General features: G+C 36.2%; 2 protein-coding genes across 9 annotated transcripts in view; one reads left to right on the forward strand and one right to left on the reverse strand.

Annotated features, from left to right (window-relative positions):
* Window positions 1-13,922, reverse strand: part of LOC126752874 (protein eyes shut) — a 151,499-nt gene extending 137,577 nt beyond the window's left edge. For all 4 annotated transcript variants that reach the window (XM_050463880.1, XM_050463878.1, XM_050463879.1 and 1 more), the window contains exon 1: window positions 12,953-13,922. The gene's annotated coding sequence lies outside the window, so the exon portion shown is untranslated. The remainder of the gene's footprint in view (window positions 1-12,952) is intronic.
* Window positions 1-24,606, forward strand: part of LOC126752878 (uncharacterized) — a 158,913-nt gene extending 134,307 nt beyond the window's left edge. For 4 of the 5 annotated variants that reach the window (XM_050463888.1, XM_050463890.1, XM_050463889.1 and 1 more), the window contains 3 exons: window positions 18,643-19,514; window positions 22,352-22,541; window positions 22,841-24,605. In XM_050463888.1, the coding sequence (XP_050319845.1) occupies window positions 18,892-19,514; window positions 22,352-22,541; window positions 22,841-23,317 (1,290 nt within the window). In that variant the 5' untranslated portion in view covers window positions 18,643-18,891 and the 3' untranslated portion in view covers window positions 23,318-24,605. Of the gene's footprint in view, window positions 1-18,642; window positions 19,515-22,351; window positions 22,542-22,840 lie in introns of all 5 variants that reach the window. The other variant, XR_007666049.1, reaches the window with a different exon arrangement.
* The last annotated feature ends 332 nt before the right edge of the window (window positions 24,607-24,938 follow it).

Raw genomic sequence — 24,938 nt, forward strand, 5'->3', positions numbered from 1 at the left:
AATTTCGCGTCGCTGCTGAACTTTAACAAACAAAGTTCCAAACTTAAAGTTTTAGATATAATATACATATATATATGTATGTGTGTGTGTGTATTTTTGGCCGTCAATTTCTCCACCGCCCTTGTGGAGCTTTATAGCTTTATGGCCACTAGTATTTGCGCAGACAGTAGAACGGCAAGGCAGGGAATACATAAAAAAATGTTGTTTTGTTCACAAAAATCTGCTTAACTAAGTGTGCATAATTCATAATTTAATTAAAAACCCAACCGAACGAAAAGCACACACACACATACAGACACAGTTACATGCACACATCCACATTTGCATTCGCTCGTTCAACCAGCAGCGACTGCAGTAGCGGAAGAAAACCTACAAAGCCGGCCGACTAAGGCAAAGGCGAGGCAAGGCAAAGCCAATGGAAAGTGAATGGCAGTCACACAACAACAACAATGACAACAAAGAGCATAAAAACACAAAAAAAACATATGCAATTATGCTACACAGATAACGCTCATAAAAATGTTTAAGCGGGGCTGGTGGCGCACAAATTGCGAGTAAGTGTGGTATGGAAGGCTGGGGAGAGGGTTGGTGGTGCTTGCAAAGGGTAAGCAATGTAGCTGGCGACCATGTTCGGTCCATTAAAAAGTTTAGCCCTGACTATGGATACACCCATTCATTTTAGTAAGTTTGCGGCCATGCATATGCCTGTTGTGTAGGTGTATGTATACATATGTATATGACTATATAAGTGTGTGTGCATTTGTGTACCTTAGCTGTCTGCAATTTCGTACGTTTGCACTTACATATATACTTTACAATGGCGCTTTTAACCATTGCGTTGAGCATATTGTAAAATTAAATATGCGCCCAGTCTACAAAAGATCTGGAGCCCCGAAGACTTTACAACATTAAAGGCAAAGGCAAGCAAAAGCAATTTCCTACACAATTTTAGAGTTTCTTCTTCTAAAATTTGGACCGAATATCTAGAAAGTGCTAGGGTAGCATGCAGTCTTGACTCTTCTTGTCTCAAAGACAACCAAATGTCTTATGAACAATTGATTTACAGCGAAATACCTTTAGGCAAGCGCTTTGCAAGAAGTCATTACAAAATTTTCATTTCATTTGGCAACATTTTCTAACGCACCGTTATACTTTTAATCTATTTTTTCAAGTAAATACGAAAATAAGTCTTTTGGACCATCCTGTATTAACAATTATTTTGGTAATCTGAAAGAAAAAAGTAAATTCCGGTAGTTTTTCCGAAAACTGCTGGTATTAAGACCGTAAAAAATATTAATATTATATAAGACTATAATTGAGTACATAGCTCTGGTCGTAAAGCCTTTTTATGTGTGTAATTCCATTCAAAATTTAGTGTTGCTTGTTTACTCTGGACAATTTTATGATTATTTGTATAGCAGAACTTTCTTTCGTTGTCATTGATTTGCTATAAATTTGGCTTTCAATTATAAATATATTTTTGAATTTTGTATATGTGGCAACCCTGCTAGTACTTTAACAAAAAAAAAATCAGCTATTTTTCGCCACTTTTTTTTTCAAAACACAACCCTAGTAATAAATTGTCACTAAGTTGCTTTGCTAAACAAAATTCTATTTTAATATACATAGTTGGCAATCCTAGGCAGAATCAGTATATGAAAAAGTTTTCTTCGGTTAGTATTTCGGAGTATTAAATTATTTCTTTATTCAAATTAAGTTTTAATTTTAATTGTGTTGTCACGGCGTAAAAAAAATTTAAAAAAATCAGCATTTGGAACTACAAGAACTGCAAGCAATAAATTATCTTTAAGTTGCTTTAATAAATAAAATTTTATTTTGAAATAGTTGGCAACACTATGAAGAATAATTATCTTAACAAATATGTTATAATTTTAATATTATTGTTTTCGATCTTTAATAAAATTTATAATTTTTAATTTTTTTATTAATTAATTATAGCAAAATGGCAACCCTAAACTCTTTCCAGCTTATATATTTCAATATTGCTATTTTCAATATGTATCAAAACTATAATTTCTTAATTCGGGCAAGCTGGCAACCCTAAACCAAAATATTTTTGTTAGGCATTAATATGAAAATATATTTTTTGAATAGAAATTTGGCTTAGCTCTTTTACATAATATATGTATATAATTAGTATTTTTAGATTAGATTTTGAGAAATGTGGCAAGCCCAAAATTTGGCTATGAAAGTAAATAAATTTTGTTAGCTGCTTATGCAAAAATATATGACTTCTTTAAATTTTGATTCAGTTTTTTTTTGGCGTTTCAATTCAGTATTATTGTTTTTAAATTTTATAATTTTTTTTAATTGTAGTAAGCTGGCAAGCCTACAAAAAATATATTTGTTTAGATTTCGATATAAATATAATTGAACATTTCACATTCGTTATTTTATATAATAAGTTTTTATGTTTCTGATTTTGAAAAAAAAGAAATGGCAACCCTACACAGACATATTTCTTGTTAGACGCTTTTATAAAAAAAAACAGAAATTTATTTCAGAATGTTGTTGTCTTAGTTCTTTTACAGAATAACAATGGTTATTGTAATATTTGAAATAGAATAATTTGGCAACCCTGAAAGTGAAGTATATATACTATGTATGTAAATATTTTTCGCTAGCTACTTATATTAATAGTTATATGTTACTTCAGTGTATTTTGCTTTAATTTTTTCAGTATTTTTATTTCAATATTATTTAAAAATATTATTGATTTCCTTGTAGTAAGCTGGCAACCCTAAAAAATATTTTTTTAGATTCCTATATAAACATAACTGAATATTTCACATTCGTTATTTTATATAACAAGTATTTCTGTATTTTTTTAATTTTTATTTTAAAAAATTGGCAACTCTGCTTCAAAAACTTTCCAACAAATTGCGTTGAACCGCAATCAACTGCATGTGTGTGCGAAAAAGTGAAATTCCCTGCAAACATTCATTACATTATGGCTCACGGGGTTACGCCGCCCACAGCCGCACTCGGTCAGAGTGCCAATTTAAAAAACAAGTTGACGCCCAAAGCTGCGCCGGCAGACGGGCGCGTCGCACAGCTGGCAAAGCTATGATGAGCAAACAAACTCGTCGGTGTCGTCAAACTTTTGTCATCAACATTTCAGCTGGCTGGGGCCAAACAGACACAGCCATTGCCACCAAAATATACGCACACACATGCTTACATATGTATGTATGTGGGGAAAGAAGCGGGGCGCAGCCACAACGGCTAGCGGCAGTATAAGCGACCAGAAGCAACAACTGGCAGCTACTAGCTGTTGACGGGACTTAAGGCGAGGAGCGACAAGCGCCACCGGCGAAAACTTCAAAGTAAACCTAAGCGCATAAACATAAGCAAACACACACACATAAACTTGACTACTTATAGATTTATGCAAAGCGACTTGCTTGTGTGCGCGCCCATGTATAGCCAACTGTGCTCATGTATATTTAAATAATGTGCCGCTGTGCGTCTGAAAATGTGTTTGCGCTTGTGTGTATGTATGTGCGCCGTCACTGTTATTTATGTGTAGGTTTTGTCAAGCGCGTTTGTGTGTGTTCGCCGCTTACGTATGACGTTGAAGCTGACTAGTTGCTGTTGCGCGCCTACTTGTATGCTTCCAAAACAAGACACACACATGCACACATATACTAGCGAAACTTATTCAACAGTGTCATACGCTATAACTTACTTGTGTTTGTGTACTTGCGCTCGTGTTTATGCCTGCGTTTGTTTGCGCGCTGCTTTGGCGAAAACCGATGAAATTCCATGCGTTGTATACATTTAGGCGCGCGCACATATCATAACCATACATGCCGAGTATCCTTTGTTTGCTTGCTACTTTAATCGCAAGAGCGCAATGTCCCTGCAAACACGAGCGCCCAAGCGGCCAAAAGCGACAGCAGCACGCACACAGGCGCATAAATAGCGTAGTTATAGCAGGGGCGTGTGTGTGTGTGTGTGTGGATAAGTGCGCTTAAGCACACACATATATATTTGTTTGTTGGCGCTTTAGCATTTCACTAACGCGCTGCTACAGTTCTGATACGATCCTTTCGAACGCCTACAAGTCGACTTTAAATAAGCTGACAACCTTACACGCTCGCACACACACACTCGCTCGGCTGCCCGAAACGGCAGTTACGTTTGTGTAAACACACGTCAAACAACATGAAGATATACAAATGTTTACATCGCACATTGTTTACTACGCCAGTGCCACACACCCACACATACAGGCAGCGCGGCGTAGATTCTCTCTATTATTTAAAGCACTGCGGCACACATATGTGCTAAGCGCGCCGCTTTAAGTTTCAATTGTTGGCGCGTCGCTGCTTTCAAGGGTAAAATAAAATTTAATTTTTAAACATGCGTCGACGCTGTTACGCATTGCACAGCTGTGTAAATAAGACTTGAGAAATGCGTGCTGGAATAAACACCAAATACTCTTTATGAAGACCTAAACTTTGGTGTTCATTTTCCTTGAGTTCGTATATACAAGTAAATAACAGTAATATGAGTTCGTGGCTTCAATATGCATACAATATATGACCGTTAATACTTTTTTTTATGCACAGTCGTTTTTTTCTTTAAGGCGACGCAGCTCCAGAAGCAAAAGCTGCTCAAATATAGCTTCGATAGCTTCGCGGAGGCGATCCGTCGCTTCCATTTGAATAAAGTGACGCGCTTTCCAAAAGTTATATAAAAATTTTCATTTTATATTTACATAATATATATATTTTCTAAAATATATATTATATATATATGCTCCTAGTTTGACCAGGTGTGAAAATTTATTTGGAGCAACCTTAGAGCAGTTTATATATAATAAAAAAGAACGTTGCCACTTATTCGAAATAACTAAGTAAAAATATTACATTGGATTCAATTTTACTACATGGTTTCCAATCTAAAAAGTTGGCAAAAATATTTCTTTATTAAAAATAAAACTAAAACAGAATGTTGCCACTCATTTAAAATAAATATAAAGTATATGTATAAACATATATATAAATTATGTATGAGGTAACCAACCAAACTGAAAAGCTTTTAAAATTGTTCCTTTATTTCAAAAACAAAAATATAATGTTGCCACTCGTTTCAAATAAATAAAAAAAACATATGTATATAAATTAAATATGAGGTTATCATATATTATAGTCAGCAAGCCAAAGAGGTTTTAAAAATATTCGTTTATTAAAAATAAATAAAAAGTTGCCACCAGTTTCAAATTGCTAAATAAAAAATATACATATGTATGTATATTTGTAAGTAAAATATGACAATATGGTTACCAAGCTTATGGGTTTCAATAATATTTGCTTATTACAAAGAAATATATACATAAGGTTGCCACTTATTTGAAACAGCTAAGTAAAAAATATTGCATTAAATAAAATATATAGCTACCAAACTAAAAAGGTTTTCGAAATATTCGTTTAAAGAAAATAAAAATAAACAAGGTTGCCACTCATTTAAAATATCTAAGAAAAAATATGGTATTAAATAAAATATGACTACAACCCATACTAAAGAGGTGTCGAATATATTGGTTTAGGCAAAATAAAAAATATAGAAGGTTGCCACCTATTTCAAATAGCTAAGAAAAAATTATGGGATTAATTTTAATATTGGAATAAATTTGATACGTCATAAGACTTTACAATGAGGTGATGTAATTAAAGAAGAGTCAGAACGTCTATCAAAATATTTTTTGTATTTAAGCGCTTATTGGGAAATTATGTATATAATTAAATTAGTGAGGTAGATTGAGTATTCATTCCAGCGGGATATTAAAGTAAATAATACTAAGATTTAAGATTTTTCGGTCAAACATATTATACATAAGGGTTGCCATCTATTAAAAATTAGTATACAATTTAAGGGCTACGTAAAAATATACTACAGTATTTTTTCAAGATCTTCTAGCACTCTTTATTATGGTTATATAATTAAATACTTATTAAAGTGTTGCCATATGTATAAAATTTTCGTATAAATAAAATAATACATATATGATAACAGGAGTATTCTTTTAAAGAGATTATGCTAAAGAATTTTGAAAATATTTATCCGTCACAAATATTATGCAAAAGAGTTGCCATATATTTAAAAATTTGCATTCAAAGTAATAGCTATGTAGGTTGAAATACGCTGCAAAAATTTTGCAAGACCTGTTTGGAAGCATTATTATTGTTATATAATTAAATAGTTAAAAAGTGTTGCCACATGTTTAAATTTTCATATAAAAAAAATTTAGCATAACTTTAAGGATATCAAACTAAAGAACATTAAGATATTTTGGTCGGTCGTTACAACGGTCGCAGATATTGTATTAAAGAGTTGCCATATTTTTTAAATTGTTTTAAATATTGTACAAAACAGTTGCAATATTTTTTAAATTGTTTTCAATATAAGAAATTCTAGAACGGATCGGTTGCAGATATTGTAAAAAGAGTTGCCATATTTCTGAAACTAAAAAGTTAGTTAAATTACAGTAAATCATTTTACAAAATTTCTTTCAAAATAAGAGAACGCATTACAAATGGCGGTGTTGCCATATGTTTACACATTTTGTTTAATTATATTAGTGAAATATTTGAATTATAATAACAGGGACATTAATGGCTTTCAGTTGGGAATTATATCAAAATACTTTTAGAAGTGGAGCCACCCGCAGTTCCAAAAAAATTAATTTTTGGAAAACATTTGCCGCTTGATAAGTCGATACAAAAATGCTTCCTAATTGAGATCATCTTGTCCATCAATTAGAATCAGAAGTACTTGTAACATGCAGAATTACTGAGAAATGAGCAACTGAAAATTTGCATTAAAAAAATATTATTTTCGTTGGCGTTGCAATTTATTGGCTCAAATTACAGCTTCATTTGCGCTTGAATAGCACTTTAGTTCACACTTTAAATTATCAAGCAATTCATAAATGTAATAAGACTTAAGATAAGAAACTGATATACTCAAAATATATATGTAGGAAATTATGAGATGAAAGACTCGAAAAACCAGCAGCTTGCAGCAAATGTGTCGGCTAGAAAAAAGTCCGCACGAAAACTGAAATAAAAAGTGCCTTCTTGAGGAAACGTTACTCAGCAAAATTGTCGAGTCGCAGGTAAGGCAAACAGCAAGGAGACAGGCAGTCGAGAAAAGGTGCCACAACTAGCGTATGCGCTGCATGGGGAGCTGGAAACGCCAGAGTATACGGTTCAGGAAATGAAAGGGCAAGCCGAAGAGTAAGGCTAGCGCACGGCAGTGAGTGCTGAGCGCTGAAGCAGGTCGCTTGAAGACATCCCGAGGTGGGGAGCAAACAAGCGTACCGGATGTTGACAGGCACTTTGCCATGAGTGCTTGCATATGGACGAGGATGTGTTATAAAACACATACTACATACGAATATGTGTGTATAAGTGCTCGAGTGTATGCGTGTATGTATGTGTGTGTTGGAGTGTGCAGCTCGAGTAGCATTTCCCTTGTAATTGAACAAAAATTCTGCCACTGTGCAGTATCCATATGCTTATAAACACTATAGGAGCGTTTCTATGTGGTCCCCATACATCTGTGTGTATGTGTGTTTGTATGTGTTTGCTGTCGCATCACTGCTTGTGAATTTGTGTGCTTGTGTTTGTTTACAGCCCGGCGCTTGTACGCAAGGAAGGTGCTATAAACAAGTCAAAGTTTCACTTGCCCTGCACTAACGGTATTCCAGACTCAACACCTAGCAGCAGCACTGACACACACACACGTTCACACATATAAACACACACAAGTGCATTCAACACTTTTCTCTTGCGGCTCGGCTGCAGGAAGTGTGGATATGCATAAAGGAAAACTTAATGTTTGTAACCTTTACGGAAAATACAAAATTTTCTGGAGAAAAAACCACAACAACAACAATAACAATTGCATTATTTGCCGCTCACTTTAATCAGTGAGTGGAAATGACAAAAAAAACGCGGCAAGTGAAGACGAAAACGTGTGCTATGGAGTGGAAGGCTTTCCAGTGAGTGCCCTAGCACAACAACAACAAAACACATAAAGTATTTTTTGAACATTTTTAAATGTCTCTGGCATGTCGCTGTTGTGTGTTGGTTTTGCCTTCATTGTGTTAAGGGTTTGTCGGTATGCGCGCGGGTCACAGCTGGAATGTGCGGTTAAAGATCAAATAGAGTGTAAAATATAGAACTAAAGCATAAAAAATTGATGATATATAAACAAAAACAAAAAAAAAGAATATAAACAAAATCGGCTGCACCGAAGCTATGGTACCCTTTACAAATACAAAATATTCCTAACATGAATATCTACGGTCAGTTTGTATGGCAGCTATATGCTATAGTATTCTGATCTAAACCATTTTTTCGGAGATTGTACTGTAGTCTTGGAAAATAAGTAATGCAAAATTTCGTGAAGATATCTCGTCAAATGAAAAAGTTCCTCATACAAGCACTTGATTCCGATCATTCAGCTTGTATGGCAGCTGTATGCTATAGTATTCCGATCTAAACCATTTCTTCGGAGATTGCACCTGAGTCTTAGATAATAACCCATGCCAAAATTCCTAAAGATATCTCGTCATATAAAAAAGTTTTCATACAAGAACTTGATTCCGGTGCTTCAGTTTGTATGGCAGCTATATGCTATAGCGGTCCGATTCAAATAATTTCTTCAGAAAGTGTATCATTGGCTTAGGCAACAACTCATGCAAAATTTCTTGAAGATAACTTGTCAAATGGAAAAATTCTTCTTGTAAGCACTTGAATCCGATCTATCAGTTTGTAGGGCAGCTACATGCTATAGTGGTCCGATATCAACGATTTCTACATATGAGCGATTTTTTTGAGAGAAAAGTAGATGTGGAAAATTTCAAATCGATATCTCTAAAACTGAAGGATAGTTCACATACATACATCCTGACAGACAGTCTAACTTGGACTTGATGCAGATCATTAAGATACATATTTTACAGGTTCTCCAACATTTTTTCTGGTTGTTACAAGCTTTGTGGCAAGCTTAATATACCCTTTATAGGGTATAATAAAGCATAACAGCAGGAAATAAAGTCGTCTTATAAATTCGCCATGCAACAACAACGTGTGAAATTTTTCTAAAATAACGAGGCGGCAACGAATAGAAATAATGGCCTTTTATTGTTGCCTTAATGGGATTTTATGGTACTTGCACAGCAAATTCATTACATTTTATTTTTATTTGCCGGGCTTGTGGTAGTAAAATAATGGTTAGCTATCCGGCTGACCGCTGAAAAAATGGACAAAGTGATAAAGGCAAAGAATTGCCATATGCTGGAGCGAATAAAAACTGAAAAATTTAACATACATGCCACAAATAAATAACGGCAATATGTAGAAAATAATAAAACGCCTACAAATTCCACAACTAAGTATACTTAAAGGCGTATTATAACTAAATTCCGCCTAAATGTATGCTACAATTTTGCCTTGGCTATATGCTTCACGAAAACTTTCCTGTCAACTAAGCGCGCTGCAGCATCTACACACAACATATATCGCTTGTGCATCGAATTTTATATATGTATTTCGCCTTATGTTATGTTTTTATTTTTACACGTGCGCGCGCTCCTAAATGTATGCAATATTCACGCGCATTGCACTTCGCCTTTATGCTGCCTTCCGCCATTCAATAAAAGCTCACGTGTTTAGCTTGGCGCACACAGCTTTATTCGTCACTTTTGTTGGCATTCAAGCAAAATGGCATTAAAACGAGCACATTGAAAAGTATATTGATTGAAATTTATTGCAGATGGAACCGACAGATTGGCGTATAGAATTTTTGAAAGCAAGCGTACACGTTTTTGCCGCTGCCATTTCGGTGTGTGTGCAAAAGGAAAATGGGGAAAAAATCAGTTTTTCTGCATAAATTACCGACGAAAAGGAATGTGTGAACTTTTATTTGGCAAAATGAAGTTGATTTATAGACAGTCTTTATTGAAAGGCCACGCTGCATGTATCAATTATCGACGAAATGGAAAAGATTTTTGTAAAAAGTGATTTTTCTGAACGTGTGAATTTATATTTGAAGTGCGAGATTGAGTTTGGAGTTGAACTATTTGAAGAGCGCGCAAATGTATGCAGCCATGTGGAGTTTATCTTTAATACTTAAGTGAAGGCAACAAGGTAACAAAGCCAATAGTAATTTGTTGCCTACCATTAGGCGACTTTTGTTTTTAGTGAAAAATGTTTAACTGTTTAAGATTTCAAGCTGTGAGAAATTAGTTCAGATATAATTTACAAGGTCTTGAATAACGGATTTTTTTCTTCAATTACAACTATTACAAAAAAACGAAAATGCCGAGAAATTTTCACTAGAATTTTTTTTTTTTTGTAAACGTCTATCTTGGACAGACAATTTTCACTTTTTTTTTCTTCGTTCAATAACTAGTTTATGGTCCTAATTGAGGCATATATATAATATTATCCTGTAAGAAGTTCTGTTTGCATCGCGTTGCAATCTTTATTTCGTAATTTCGCATTTTTCATTGAAAATTTCACAAAATCTTTGCTAAATATGAAACTTTGAAATAGTAAAATGCTTGAGTTAAATCCTGCATTTTGAAAATACATCGCTTTTGCTCAAGGAAACCCATGTTACTCCTTAATAATCGCAAATTTTGAAGCAAAAGTGCTTTTTAAAAACTTGCTTAAGGCTATCACCGCATTAATGATCACAAAATTTTTAATTGATATAAAAAAATAATAAATGTAAAAAAATCAATTAATTACAAATTTTGTGCAAATAAAAATTAGATATTTTAAATTGGTTACTTAAATTGACGAAAAAATTAATTAAAATTTAGTAAATAATCAAAACATGAAAGTATCTGGTTTTGTAACGTGAACTAGGTATATTAAGTTTGCCATGATCTTTATAAATATGTTATGTAAAATAATATATTATGAACGCTCTGAACATGGTAAGTTCGTTAACGCATTCTCGACCCTTTTTGAAAAATTAGTACCAATCAAAAATATTTGCTCGCGACAAGCAATTACCACCGAAGGCCCTTTTCACCATTCTGAACGTTTCGGCACCAGAAATTTGTGTCCGCACACAAAATTTAATGGAACTTCTTTGTTGAATAATTTCACTCATCGTAAAAATCGCCGAATGCACTTTATGTACTATAGAAAGACAAGCTTATACTAAACAGTTATGATTATTTTGAGGTGAGATTTGACACAAATGTCACCGACAGTCATACCAACCTGGAAAAAAAAAATACTTCGACGAATGGGGTTTCGCGCGAGGTTTAAATTAAAAAGTCTTACTATTTTTTGCCCACAGTAGTATATATAAATGATCAGCATATGCAAAAATTTTTTATTGGATCACTATAGCATTACATAGCTGACATACAAATTGAACTTGGAAAATCAAGTTCTTGCATTAAAAATTATTTACTTGTAAGGGGTATTGAAACTTGACATTTCTTTTGCTATTTTTCTTAAACTATCATAATCTAGAATTTGTGATAAAAATGTTTCAAATATTAAAAAAAAACTGGCAGAAGAAACAAAAAAAGCTAAAATATTCATAACAATAGCATTTCTTTTCGCAATTATGTATATAAACAAAGCAGAAAACGGTTTCAGCCAACGGAAAGAAATATTTTCCCTACAAAAACTTAGCCGTACTCTGTTCAGAGAATAAAAATATAAATAAAGAAAATATTATTTGTTTAATATTAATTTTATAAAATATTCTATTACAAATATGAGAAATGTATTTAAATAAAATTAAATGAATATATATATATTTTAAAAAATGGAAAAAAACATGAAGAAAAAAAGAGAAAGATAAGAAGGATAGCTAGTACCCTTTACAAGTCGATAGTGAGGACGCAGAGTTCGTTAAAAGTCGCGCCAAACCAGGTATTCCAAAGGATGACTACTTCTCTTGAACCTAGCAGCTGAACTCCATCTGGTATCGCAAAGGAATAAAACTGGTCTATGAGTGGCTTATTGGCCCACCAGTTTAACCTAACTTTACCTCACCTAAACCTTTACAAGTGCTTTCTAAATGTCATACCAATTTAAAACGAGTCTATCTTACAGCCAAAAAATTCATAAACGAAGCCCTAAAAAATAAATTGGTCGCTGAAGATGAAAATTTCGAGCTTCCTAAGCTATTTGCAAATAATATTTCTTCCGAAGTATTTAAAATCAACTCTGATTAAGTAAACTAACATATGTATAATTTTTTAAGATTTTGTGTTATATATTGATATTTAAAAAATATTTTTACTAAAAAAATAAAACATTTTGCAAATAATATTCTAGAAATTATATAAAATAATGATTTTGGATTAAGTTAAAAATTTGATAGAAATCAAATTTCTTCAAAAACATACTTTTAGAAGACATAATTCAATAAATCTTGCGTATATTTTACACAATCGGTTACGGTTCACTACATCATATTATATACATATGTAATTTCATAAAATTTCTAGCTTCCGTTCACAGATATAACCAATACATACCGAATTTATAACCAAAACCCAAAATTTCTTTCAATATGAGTGGTTTCGCTCGTAACATCACTTTTCATAAGTTTGCAGGCGCAGAAAAAACGATATAATAGAAACCTTTTAGTTGAAACACAATTTGAGTTTTGGTTATAAAATTGTTATATATTACTTATAGATTGGTTATAGATTGGTTAAATCTGACAGCGGCAGCTGAAAATTTTATGCTACATATATATAATATGTTGAAGTGAATGGTAAGCAATAAAAAACTAATTTGTATTTTTTTGATATGTTGTTTTGCATTTTAGGTGACGATATATATACATATATATTTATATACAATATATTATAAACATACATATATATTATTGTTGAGATATTATATTGAGAATAAGTTGAAAATATTCGACATACCTATCAGCTTAGGTCATTATACTCCACACACAAAATAAGGTGCCAGCTTAAGAATGTTGCTTTTAGCCAATTAAGAAGGCGAAAATAAAATAAACGTTGCCATGCTAACTGACACGGAAAGCAAGCCACAAAGTGTATCGCTACGGAAACCGCAAAGAAAACGGGCCACAAACAAACAAATTAAGCCAACAGGCGAGCACAAATTCGACTTCGATTTATACACTACACTTTGACACAGAATATTATTCACCGATTTTACCGATTTATACACACTGAAGCGCTTTGCTTGCGGCTTAAAAAGCATATATTTCTATAGTGAGTGGCGAGCGCTTAGAAAAAAATCGAAATAATTTTTAGCGCAGAAAATAAGCACTTTTAGCTTAAGCAACAAACACGTGCTGGCATGCTATTTACACTCTTCTTGTTTTTTTTTTGTTTTTGTTCCTTAATTTTTCACTTCTTTGACTTTTGAAATAAATCACAAATGAACTACACTTTGCATTAGCTGGCGCTTGCAGCTGTAAATTCAATGTAACTGTAACACGTCACACACTTTCGCTTAACAATAATTGCTGCTTGCACTAAGCAATAGCGCGCTAGCGGCAATGTATGCGCTCGTTATCCTTATTATCCTTTTTGGCTCAGCGCTTGCTGGCTTTATTTGGTTTTGCTTTGAATTGCGTTACGCAGCGCACAAACGTAAGCGAGACAAGCACGACGTTACGGCATAGCACGTCACTCATGCAACGCGACACTACCACCACTGTTGGCCAACCAACGGATGCAACATGCATTTAGGCCCGAAAGTGTCGATTCACACCAACTGCCTGCCAAACGCCGGCGCTAATGTGGAGCGCGCTACTCACCGCACTAAGGCAACTCAACTGTTCAAATTCAATTCAAAAATGCTGTAGTCTGCTGTGGCGACGGCGAGCGCGCTAACTCTGACAATGCGACCGTTCGTAACCGTGGCTCGTCGACAACTGCTCGGCCAAGGGTGTCGTACGCATGCAAAGAACCACCCCCGAGTGTGGATTGTTGGAAAATTAGTGCGCGGCGACGGCGAATGCCAGCCGATCGCCCGACTGCAGTTATGTTGTTGTCACATGTTTGTTGTTGTTATTATTGCTGTTATATTTGTCATGCCGCGCGCCCACATAGCTGCACTAGCAGACCGCCGTTTATAGGGTGCCAGCGTGTGGCATACACGTCAGTCGGTTAGTTTGTTGTTTGTGCGCGCTGCGCTGCTGCTTTCTCTTCTGCTTCAGGTAACTGTTAATCACCTTTAACGGTTCAGCGCTGGTGTAGTTACGCTCAGCGCACGCAATTATGCACCGTCTAACGTGCTCTTTCTCTGCTTCCTTCGGCTCGGTGGTGGTGAGTCGGCGCAGTTTGCATGCTCTCATTTGCATACGCTCTTTTGCTCACTCTCTCGTTCTCTTTAACGCTTTCCTTGCATTATGCTTCTTCAATCTCTATTTCTCTCCAGTTCTTTTGTTTTCTTGTTGGCATTTTTCCGGTTTGTTTATGTTTTCTTTAGCTTCTGCAACCGGCTTTTTAGCACAGCACGGCGTATACGTAACCCACTGGCTTTTGCAATCATTGCTCGCGAGGCACCAAACAGTCGTTGGTTGTTTTCATACGCTACATATATGTACATACATATGTTTGTGTGTAAAATTAGCGCATCGTTTGAGTTATTAAATTGTTGTATTTTCTATTTATAGGCAGCCTCCCCAACATTTTCTTGGGTGTGTGCGGCGTGTGTGGCTTATTTGTGTAGGTCTTTTGCTGATTGAGTGACTTCGATTTGCTTACCAGCTTTGTTTGGGAGATGAACACATATTTACATACCGAATTTATGATTTTATACTTTTTCTACAATCAATATATCAATTTACTCGTAAATGAGTTCTTAAGTTCGATATATTATAACATACAACCAAAAAGGGTGTGAGAGGAGAGTTGTGACGCAAATTGTAGATAACAGTAGATTATTATAGTATTCGCTAATGAAGTTGTTAAGTATGTCAATTAAGTGACAACACAAATCTATATTTATATATGTAAATATATGGACTAATAATAAGTTATCGAACTTTCTCGCCATCTCTCTAACACTTGCCTGACCTTTTTCATGCATGATATTTTTCAGTTTTTTAATATTTTCATCAGTTGGAAAGGTCGAAGGTCGTCCAGAACGAGGCATGTCTTCAACGATCTCTCGACCGTCTTTGAAGGGTATGTACCACTCCTGACGAATACATCCGTCAAACTTTCATTATTTTTGAAATATTGTTCAATAATGAAGGCACATTGTTCTATCGCAACGCTCTTTACTAAGCCCACATCATCTGTTGACTTTCTTTTTGGGGGTTGTCGACACTTTACTGCATAAAAGACTCCAAACTTAAATCTTGTTAATTTTTAGACAAACTGTATTTAATTTAAATCTTACGTTAGTTTTGAACACTGAACATAATAAACATGCTTCTTTATTTTTCATACACTTTTAATAAAATATGAACAATATTTAGTTTACACATACGGTACTTACTTATGTAAGTGTGTCATTTTGAAGAAAGAAGAAAGAAAAGTCTTAAACCCGAATTCTGAAGTAATTCTTTCAGAAAATTGAAATTTTTCCAAAAACGTCTGGTTCAATTTTTCAGATAGTAAATCACGCTGAAAATAAAAGGACATAAGCGAACTTATAGTTCCTCTATGTATCAAATTATGACATTTTTAATTTAATTTTTAATTTAATTTTTTTTGTTTTTTTATAGCGATAAATTTTTGTCAGAATAAATTTACAAATAATTTTTACAATGTTTCGAAGTCAAGCTACTCAAATAAAAAAAAAATATGTTGTATATGTTGTTGGCATAAAAATTGAAAGTTAAAAATAAATATTAAGCGCTCAAATTTTAAAATTCTTCGTATTCTACCGTCTTGAAATGCTTTTAGACTGTTTTCAACTGAAAAAAATAATGCCGAAAAATTTCACACTCATTAGGGCAGTTCGATCTCTTCTATATAATCACACATGGAGAAAATCTCCCTTGAATAATTCTGAACACCTTTGGCTTAGAGGCTATGGATCCAAAACTGGTTTCGAGCCACCGATGATCCAGTCAAAGTTTATCTTTAAGAGAATTTTTTATGTTAAGTATTAAGATATCCGAATGAAATTTAATCCATTGGTGCATTTTGAGTTTCTATTGATGATTTGTCGGAGTCGCAGTCTCTCACAAAACCATTAAGAACTGTTCTCTAATAAATGCAGTGAAAATAAAGAAAATCGGACAACTTTTTGACTCCCTGCAAATCAAACCGCTGTAATGCTCATATATGTGTATACATACCTCCAACTATTTATGCAGTCATGTCAGAAAAATATGCATTAAATTTCCGAACACAGAACATCTCATCTCCTTGGAGAGTTTACTATACTAATTTGCTTGATTGGCCAGCTTGTTGCCCCCGTTTCGGGTGGTCTTGTCATGCCAATTGTCAACGTTAAATACCCGAGCTGCGTTACGCATTGTTCCTGCACGCCGTGTAACTTTCAACGAATTGTCAAAGCAAAAGCAAAAACAAAAACCAGGGAGGCAGCGAAAGTTGAGGAAAGGACAATGTGTACGCCACCAAAGTGCGTACGAGCTCGACTCTACTTGCATACGACAACTACAAGTGCGGTGGGCTCAGTCCTAATCAGTCGTTGTTGGATGAAATTGGCAATAAACTCCTTCTCGTTAGACCGCTTTCCGCGCCACTCAACTGCGTCCAATAATACAAAAACAAAATGGACGGGAGATTGTCACTGAATTTCAAATATTTGTGGGCCATGCGTTTGAACGAGGGCGGAACGAAAAAACAGTGGAATATAAAGGTCACATTTTTGTTAGTTGTGGAAGCAGCTTAGTAAATGTCATTTATTGATCTCGCTCATTCAGGTTAGTCTGTATTCTTTAGAAGCTGGTATTCTTCAACTTTTTCTTAACACAATTTTAGGAAAAAGTTTCGCAAATTATGAACTTAGTTCGAGTGATTTTTGAAAATTTTAAGATAATCTAGGACACCGTACTTCAAACTATAACAAGATGTGTCTTACTGAACATCTACTTAGTGAGGTCCGCATGTTCCCTGTTAATGAGCATAATAATCTCTTTGCACTTTCTGCTTGCGTGTTTTTGTCGAAACTTGCAGTTGTCTGCTTGAAATGGAGCCACCTCTTTTGAACATCAGGAGAATATTGCCTTAGCCCATTGACGATCTGTCACAATATACCGACCAAATTTCGTACATGACCAACATCCGACGGTTCCTAAACTCCATTCATTGTGTGCTTAACTCCTTCATTAACTTCCTCCCTGTGAATGGCGTACTTGAAGTCCAAAAACCATCCGTGGCAGTACAAGAGCTCGAGTTGCCGAATGAAACCTGAGAGACTCTGGTTCTGGATAATGTAGCAGGTTGAATTCTTACTTATCTAAAATACACTCTAACCAACAAAGGTCCTACATGCAATGTGTCCCCGCATAACTCTAATCAACTCTTTGCAAGCCAAATGCGACCAGGTCCTTTAATACTCCGCACCCAATGATCCGAACCCGTCGCAACAGCGTTTTTTTCTGGGCCTACCATTAAGTGATCTCCATGACAATTAATATATATATTGCTTTCCTTCAAGCAGGGATTTGATAACCGACACTTCATAACCGGACTCCGGTATTAAAATTTCGTCTCTGGCACAAAATCTAGCTTAGCATTGAACGAAGTGCAGTAGAAAACATCTTAAAATGGATTTCATATACATCGAAAAATCGTTCAAACTTCAGCGATCTTATATTTTTACTTTTCAGCGACCAAGCTTTTCATTTTGTGCTGGAATTATCAGCTGAATATTTATGAACGATCCCAACATTTTCTTCATTTGTCAAAGCTAGAAATTGCTTCGGGTTTGAGCAGATTGCTGCGTGAGACTTTGACATTAGAAGTATTATCTCCTCTGTCGCTCTTGTCCATCGGAGATCTTCCGATCGTTAAATGTAGATACGAAAAAGGTAGACCTAACTTCCGGACAACTTTGACCTTTGAAGTTTTATTTCATCGTTTTCAGTAATGCTTGCCGGATCAAGTGACTTGCTTAGTTCGCAAAATTCATCTGTCTTGTCCATCGGAGATTTTCGGGTCGTCAAATGTCGATGCGAAAATGGTAGGCGTAACTTTCGGATAACTTTGACCTTAGAAGTATTATTTCTTCTGATCTAGAGATGCTTGCAGGATTCAGTGACTTACTTAGTTAGCGAAATTCCTCTCTCTTGTCCAACGGAGATCTCCTGATCTCCAGCCATAGAAAAAAATTGAGAGATCTATGTTTTTTTCCAAAAACAGCATTACACTTGTACTTACTTTGAATATCTATCAAATACTTCAATTCTTATCCAATCGTCCTCGTACTAGCTGCTGTAACTGTCGCTGGCACGTTGGCGCTTGTTACCTCCGATTGGTTTGGCTGGTTAAAACCCGGCTCAATGGCTAAGTGACAATGAATGGCGAGTGTTTAATATGCCACAAAAGTAGCTGCATTCGCTCGACCGACGCATTGAGATTGTCAGCTGCTTAGCGCAAAGCACACGCAATATTCTTGTCAACTTTATTTACAAGGACTTTATGTTTCTTTGCAGGATGACAACAACCATAACAGCATAGCGGATGCGAAGCGACGATAGCAGCACGATTACAAACGGATAGCACGAAAACACGGAAGATAGACCACAAACAGAGACCACGGAAGGTACATAGCAGCTGCAAGTGGGTAGTGTGAAGTGGCACGGGGAGGATACGAGAGTAGCCGCGTGAACAGCAGAGACCGCAGTAGGCCAAGCATACGGCAGCGGAAGCGTACGCAACGTAATAAACGCATTGCCGAAAACATGTTGGCTGCAGCAACAACAACATTGACAACGACAAAAACACCAACCGCTGCGATGACAACATTGACAACGAACGGCACAACAATGCCGACCACGAGCATGCTGATGACAACAACAACAACAACTGAAATGAGCGATAAAGCACGAAGAGTCACTAAACAAACAACACACAACGCACAAACACTAACAACAACAGCGGCAAGGGCAACAACAGGCACAGGCAGCAGATCAGCCACAACAGTAACAGCAACAGCAACAGCAGCAACAACAATTACCTCAGATCCAGGCATTTTATGCTTTCATCATTGCAATGTAAAAGTTTTCTGCTTCCACTTGCCACATCGTTGCCCCAAATGCAAACAAGTATTAGACACCGGTGTCGATGTGGACGGCAAGAACGATGCGGCCGCTGCGGCTGACGACGACGAGGAGGACGTTGTACGTGGTAATGAATTGGTTAGCAATGGCTGCAACGGTGAACGTACACGTGCCGCTAACGGTGTGCCGGTTGGTGTTGTTGGCTCCACGCGTTTGTTGCCTTTTCGCTTGCCCTATCCGTTCATACGTGCCTCGCAATATCCCTGTGCGATTGTTTTACGTCCGACCACAGGCGATTTTCTCAAGTGAGTATATTTATGCACCTATACACATACAATTTATTTCTCTGTTTCGAATACAAAGGTTAGGGAAAAAAGATCAGAACAGGCACCAGAAGTACATTGGCTTAATTGGAGCATACATTCGTGTTTCGTTTGAGAAACCAGAAAATACAGGCGGGTATTGAGCTGGAGACTTTCCGAAGCCACGCATTCGCGGTAAAAATGTTCAGTATGCCCTGAAAAGGTTATATTAAGTTTACCACGAAGTTTATAATACCCATAAATTAGCAGCATGATGAGTTGAGTCTATTTAACCATGCTTGTCCTCTCTGTCGTTCTGCCTGTATTTACGCGAACTAGTCTCTCGTGAAAACTTACACACACGTCCCTTTTTTCTTGAGACGCTAATCATTTGTCAGAATCGCCAATATCGGACCAACATAGCATATAGCTGCCATACAAACTGAACGATGAAACCAAAATTTTTAATTTAAGAATATATTTTCATACAATTTGGCATTTATTATTCCTCAAGGAAGCGGTGCAATCTAAGAAGAAAAGGTTTCAATCGGACTATATAGCATATAGCTCTCATATAATGATCGTAATCAACTCGTTTTTGTATACGAACTACTTTTTTATTTGATTAGATATCTTCTCGAGACTTAGAAAACAAATGTGACCTCGGCAAATGCAAACTGCAGGGCCATTGATTTCCTAAAATGTAATCGACAGTGACCCCAAACGTAAGCAAAGGGTTTTGACTTGACTATATGTAAACAAAGGTTGTGAACTTGGCTAATTGTAAACAAAAGGGGCATTGACATCGTAAAATGTAAACAAAAAAATCATTGGCCTCACAAAATGTAAAATCTTGTTTCGCTAAAAGTAAACAAAGGTTGTGTAGTGACTAATGATAAACGAAAGTATTTTTGACCTTACAAAACTATAAAAAAAGTACCACATGTTCTTTTTTTCCGAATAACTCCTCATTACTATAAACCACCTATATCGGACTAAATACTAGAAGATTTAGCTGCAATACAAAGTGATTGGTCAAAAGGTTCTTAGTCATCTTTGTTTGTTATTTGACAACATATATATTTTTATAAACTTTGGTATGGATTATTGTCCAAGACAACGCAACAATATACCAATATGTTGTTCAGCTTGGATTACGTCATATGAACTGATTGATCAATGCAAAGGTTGTTTTAACCCTTTTATACTCAAAGAAACGCCCCTGGTAAGGATATTAGAGCTTCGATGGAACTGAAGTTAAAATTTTTTCCATCATTGAGGACTATAACAGCGAGCAACTTCAAAATATTAATCACAACTTATACTATAATAGGCTCCACAGACTAGAAAGCCGAAGTATTTTTCATGACCAGCAGTTAACTCTAAAAGTAGAGAGGTTTCACTTGGTTCCGGTAGGCTTTTATCGGTGATCGATTTATTTACGCGTTCTTCTGTCTCAAAATATATGCTTGGCTTATCTTGTTATGGCGGAACTTGGTGTTGCAAGCAATTGTGGTTCAGGCTCCAAACCTTATCTTAAAGATTGGTCCTTACCAAAAGGTTGGTCCTAGTCTTGCGAGGTGCTAAAAATATATATTCCGATAGTATGGCATCGATATTAGCATTGAGTTCGCTGACTGTTCACTCAAGATTACTGAAAAGATGCCAAGACTTCTTATCTCTACCATCGAGCTATTTTATCATTAGGCTAGTTTGGGTGCTTGACCACAGTGGTATTGCAAAAAACTGTAAGGCTAATAAATTTGCTAAGACAGGTACTTTAGTCCCAATAACTGTAGAATGGGAACGGGTGTAGTTTACATGATTGCTGGGCCGCAGAGCAGCACAGCAAGTAATGGTCAACTATCAGTAGCTGTGCAGTCGCAATGTTCTTCTGGAGTGGGGTAAATCGAAAGAGGTCTAGAAAGATCTTTCCCCTCAGCAAGGTTCATCTTTCCATGGTTCTAACTGGATACTGTCTGATCGGGTTTCATTTAGTAAGATTTCACAGTTTACCTGATGCCAGCTGCATCAGTTTTTTGGAAAAAAATGAGAAAAATCATCTCAAAACTTCTCCTCGAAATTTGCTAGAAATACCGCTCATACATTTAGATATGTACTCTAAAAGAAAATCTAATTGTAGTCTTGATATTCAGCCATCTAGCTAAGCCAATCTAATCTAACCTAATTTCCCCAAATTCAGTCTACAGTGTAGCAGCGTGAAGGTTGGCATTAAAGTTCGTGAGCAGTCTTCATTTTTTAGGAATTGCGGCAGCTACCAAAGTCTTTTCACGTTGCTTGGGAGTCGCAAACTCGGTTGTCAAGACAAGCAGACCAGTACTAGAATACTATTTATGAACTCAAACCAAAGAAAAGCAATGCCTGTTTTGGACTCTTTTCTTTAAACAGTAGTTATATAGAATATAAATCAACGAGAGCTCACTGGTAGGGGTGGAAGCTTCAAAGCTTGAACTTAAACCAAAAAAAACAAACACTAACTGTTTCAGATTTTTTTTTTTAATATAGAGTTCTCCCCATTCCTTAAAAGCTCTTAAAGCTGTAGAGAGCATTCAAAACTTCAGCAAGTTTGTACCACCTATACCTCACCGCTCAAAATTGAAATGAATTGCAATACTTTCAACTTATTAGTTTGTCCTTCATAGGCGTTCGATCTCAATTTGTGGCCCACATTCTAACCTACGCAATACGACAAATTAGTTTCCTTCGATGCTACTTAACCGCTAAACAAGCACACCTATACCCACACACACACACACACACTAACACTAACATATAAGGGTTGATAAATTTATGTGTTGGTCTGTTTCTTTATTCCACAGCGACTACAACAACTCAACCGATTTGCATATTGCCGTGACGACCTCAACGGGCTGTGTTGTGGAATTCGATCGGTATGGCTTGCGGCGCCACCGGCCCGATAATACACGCATGTCCGATTGGTGGCAATGTCTGCTGGTCGGCGATGTCCCCGAACCATGGTATGACTATTGGGATGATATATTGCAGCAGGTGAGTTATGCACCGTTTCACACATATACAAATGCGTGCATGCATGTATGTATGGGTGTGTGTCTGAGTGTCTATGTATGAGCATTGCCGCAAGAAAAGCGCAATTAAGCGTAACACCTACGGCTTCGATACGCTCCGCTACATGCCAGCTATGAATGTTAGAGCCATTTGTGCAGCCACCACAAAATATTGCACATACACATACATACAAAAACACATACATATATACATGTATGCATACTTCTAGATATCTCTATATATATATGTGTGTTATCTGACATCTGTTTGCTTGCCCGCAGATTTGCAATCAGCCGGATCGCTGGACCGTCTCCCATTACCAGGAGGATAGCCACAATTGCTACACATTCGTATTGGCATTCCTGCAGGCGCTCGCCTATGACAAGCTCAGCGCTGCCGCACGCTCCAAAACCAGTTTCTGTGAGAAATATATAGTTCCTAGAACCACAACGGCCGGCAAGTATATATCCTTGTATCGCAAGTTGCGTGATACGGGCATTTATGTGCATCCACATCCTCATCATCAACACTATCAACACCAAAGGCATTTGTTGCTTAACGGCAAACAACAGCAACACCAGCACCACCAACACTCCTATAACCAGCAGCATCTACAAGTGAAGCCGTCACGTGGCAAGTCGAGAAACAATGGACACTTGAATGGTCATGTGGGTGCCACTTCCGCTCTGCTGGCCAATGGCGGCAAGGCGACCAGTATCATTTTGCGTGCACCCAATCTCTGCACCATCGAAGAGTGAGGCACACCAGCACTCCTGCAACACTTCTTTAGTATCGGTTCCTCATCCATCCATTCACTCAATCATTCATTTAGACCATTTCATTAATTTGCATATGTACTTAGTAGGTGCTCGGCAGCAATGTGTTAAACAATTATGTAATTGAATATGCGCTGATGGCGCGCTTTAGAGACCACCACAACAACACTGTCTACGTAACGAGTTGCTGTCAGGCAAATGTAGTAGTTAGGAACCGGTTTGTTACTAGGGTTTTTCGAGACATAACATATCGTGTTTCAAGCTCTTAAAGCTGTCGTCCGCCTTTCGGTACTTCCGAACTAGCAGGAAGTGTTCAAAATTTCGGCAATCCACAATTAGTAAATTCCTGTTTCAAAGACATAACCCTTCAATACCTCCGAAGTTCCGAAGTCCGAAGGAAAATTTTGAAATCTCGGCAATCCACGAGTAGTGAGTTCGTGTTTCAAGCTCTTAAAGTTGTCGTTCACCTTTCGGTACTTCCGAATTCGTACGAAGTGTTCCAAAACTCGGCAATGGACAAGTAGTAAGTTCGTGCTTCAAGCCCTTAAGCTTTCCAGTACCTCCGAACTCGTACGAAGTGTTCAATCCACGAGTAATAAGATCATGGTTCAAGTTCTTAAAGAACTTTGCTCCTTTCGGTACTTCCGAACTAGCACGAAGTGTTCAAACTCGGCAATCGACGAGTAGGAAGTTCTTGTTTCAAGTTCTTAACCTTTCCTTCACTTCGAAACTAGTACGAAGTGTTTAAAAACTCGGCAATCAACGAGTAGTGACAGAGCCACTAATAGTATTCAAAATTTTGTTCAAATATTGCGGTTAGCGAGGATTTATCGATCTAAGCCCTAATTCCTAAACTAAAGAGTCATGTCCAAATAATTTGAATATTTTCGCCGAAATTTCTCGGGTTCTCAATCACAAACTTGTCTGATTGCTCATCAGTGAACGTTTCCCTACTGGGTAGTTACCGTTACAAATACTGCTGCACATTCGTCAATATTCTGTCGATGAGCGACTCTGTCCATGAGAGTGGCACTTCCTGCCAGCCACAGCTGATGTTCTTCAATATTGCATCCTTTGTTCGGACCCTTTGTTTGCAACAAATACACTTCGTTTTAGTAGTTTTTATTGTTTTCTTCGTTGCTGCACATTTTTATAGTGTATTTTTTCCTATATTATGTTTCTATTCTTCAACTTTGGTCTCTTTTGTCTTAAACTTTTAAGTTAAATTAAGAAAGTAGTTCATTTTTATGCGAAAAAATTTGCCTTTTGTGAATTAAAAGTCAATAAAATATATTAATTTAGTCAATTAAAAAATGTTGTTGTTTTTTCTTTTAATTTGGGTGGAGGAAAAATGGTCGGCAATTAATATCTATACTGATAAGAGGAAAGTTGTTAAGTTTGTGGTAAGAACAGCAAACTATTAAGAAACTGTCCTAAATTAGGATGGTTTTTTTAAATTACTTGGTTTCAGGATAAAACGTTTTTTCAAAAAGAAATATGGTATATACAATATAAATATAGGTTAGGTCCTAGGACTTAGGATTGATTCAAAATTACTGAATCTCACTTGGGCAGATTTTTGTACTTTATGAGACCCATAAAC

This window comes from Bactrocera neohumeralis, chromosome 3 (assembly GCF_024586455.1).
Source record: "Bactrocera neohumeralis isolate Rockhampton chromosome 3, APGP_CSIRO_Bneo_wtdbg2-racon-allhic-juicebox.fasta_v2, whole genome shotgun sequence".
Classification (NCBI taxonomy): Eukaryota; Metazoa; Arthropoda; class Insecta; order Diptera; family Tephritidae; genus Bactrocera; species Bactrocera neohumeralis.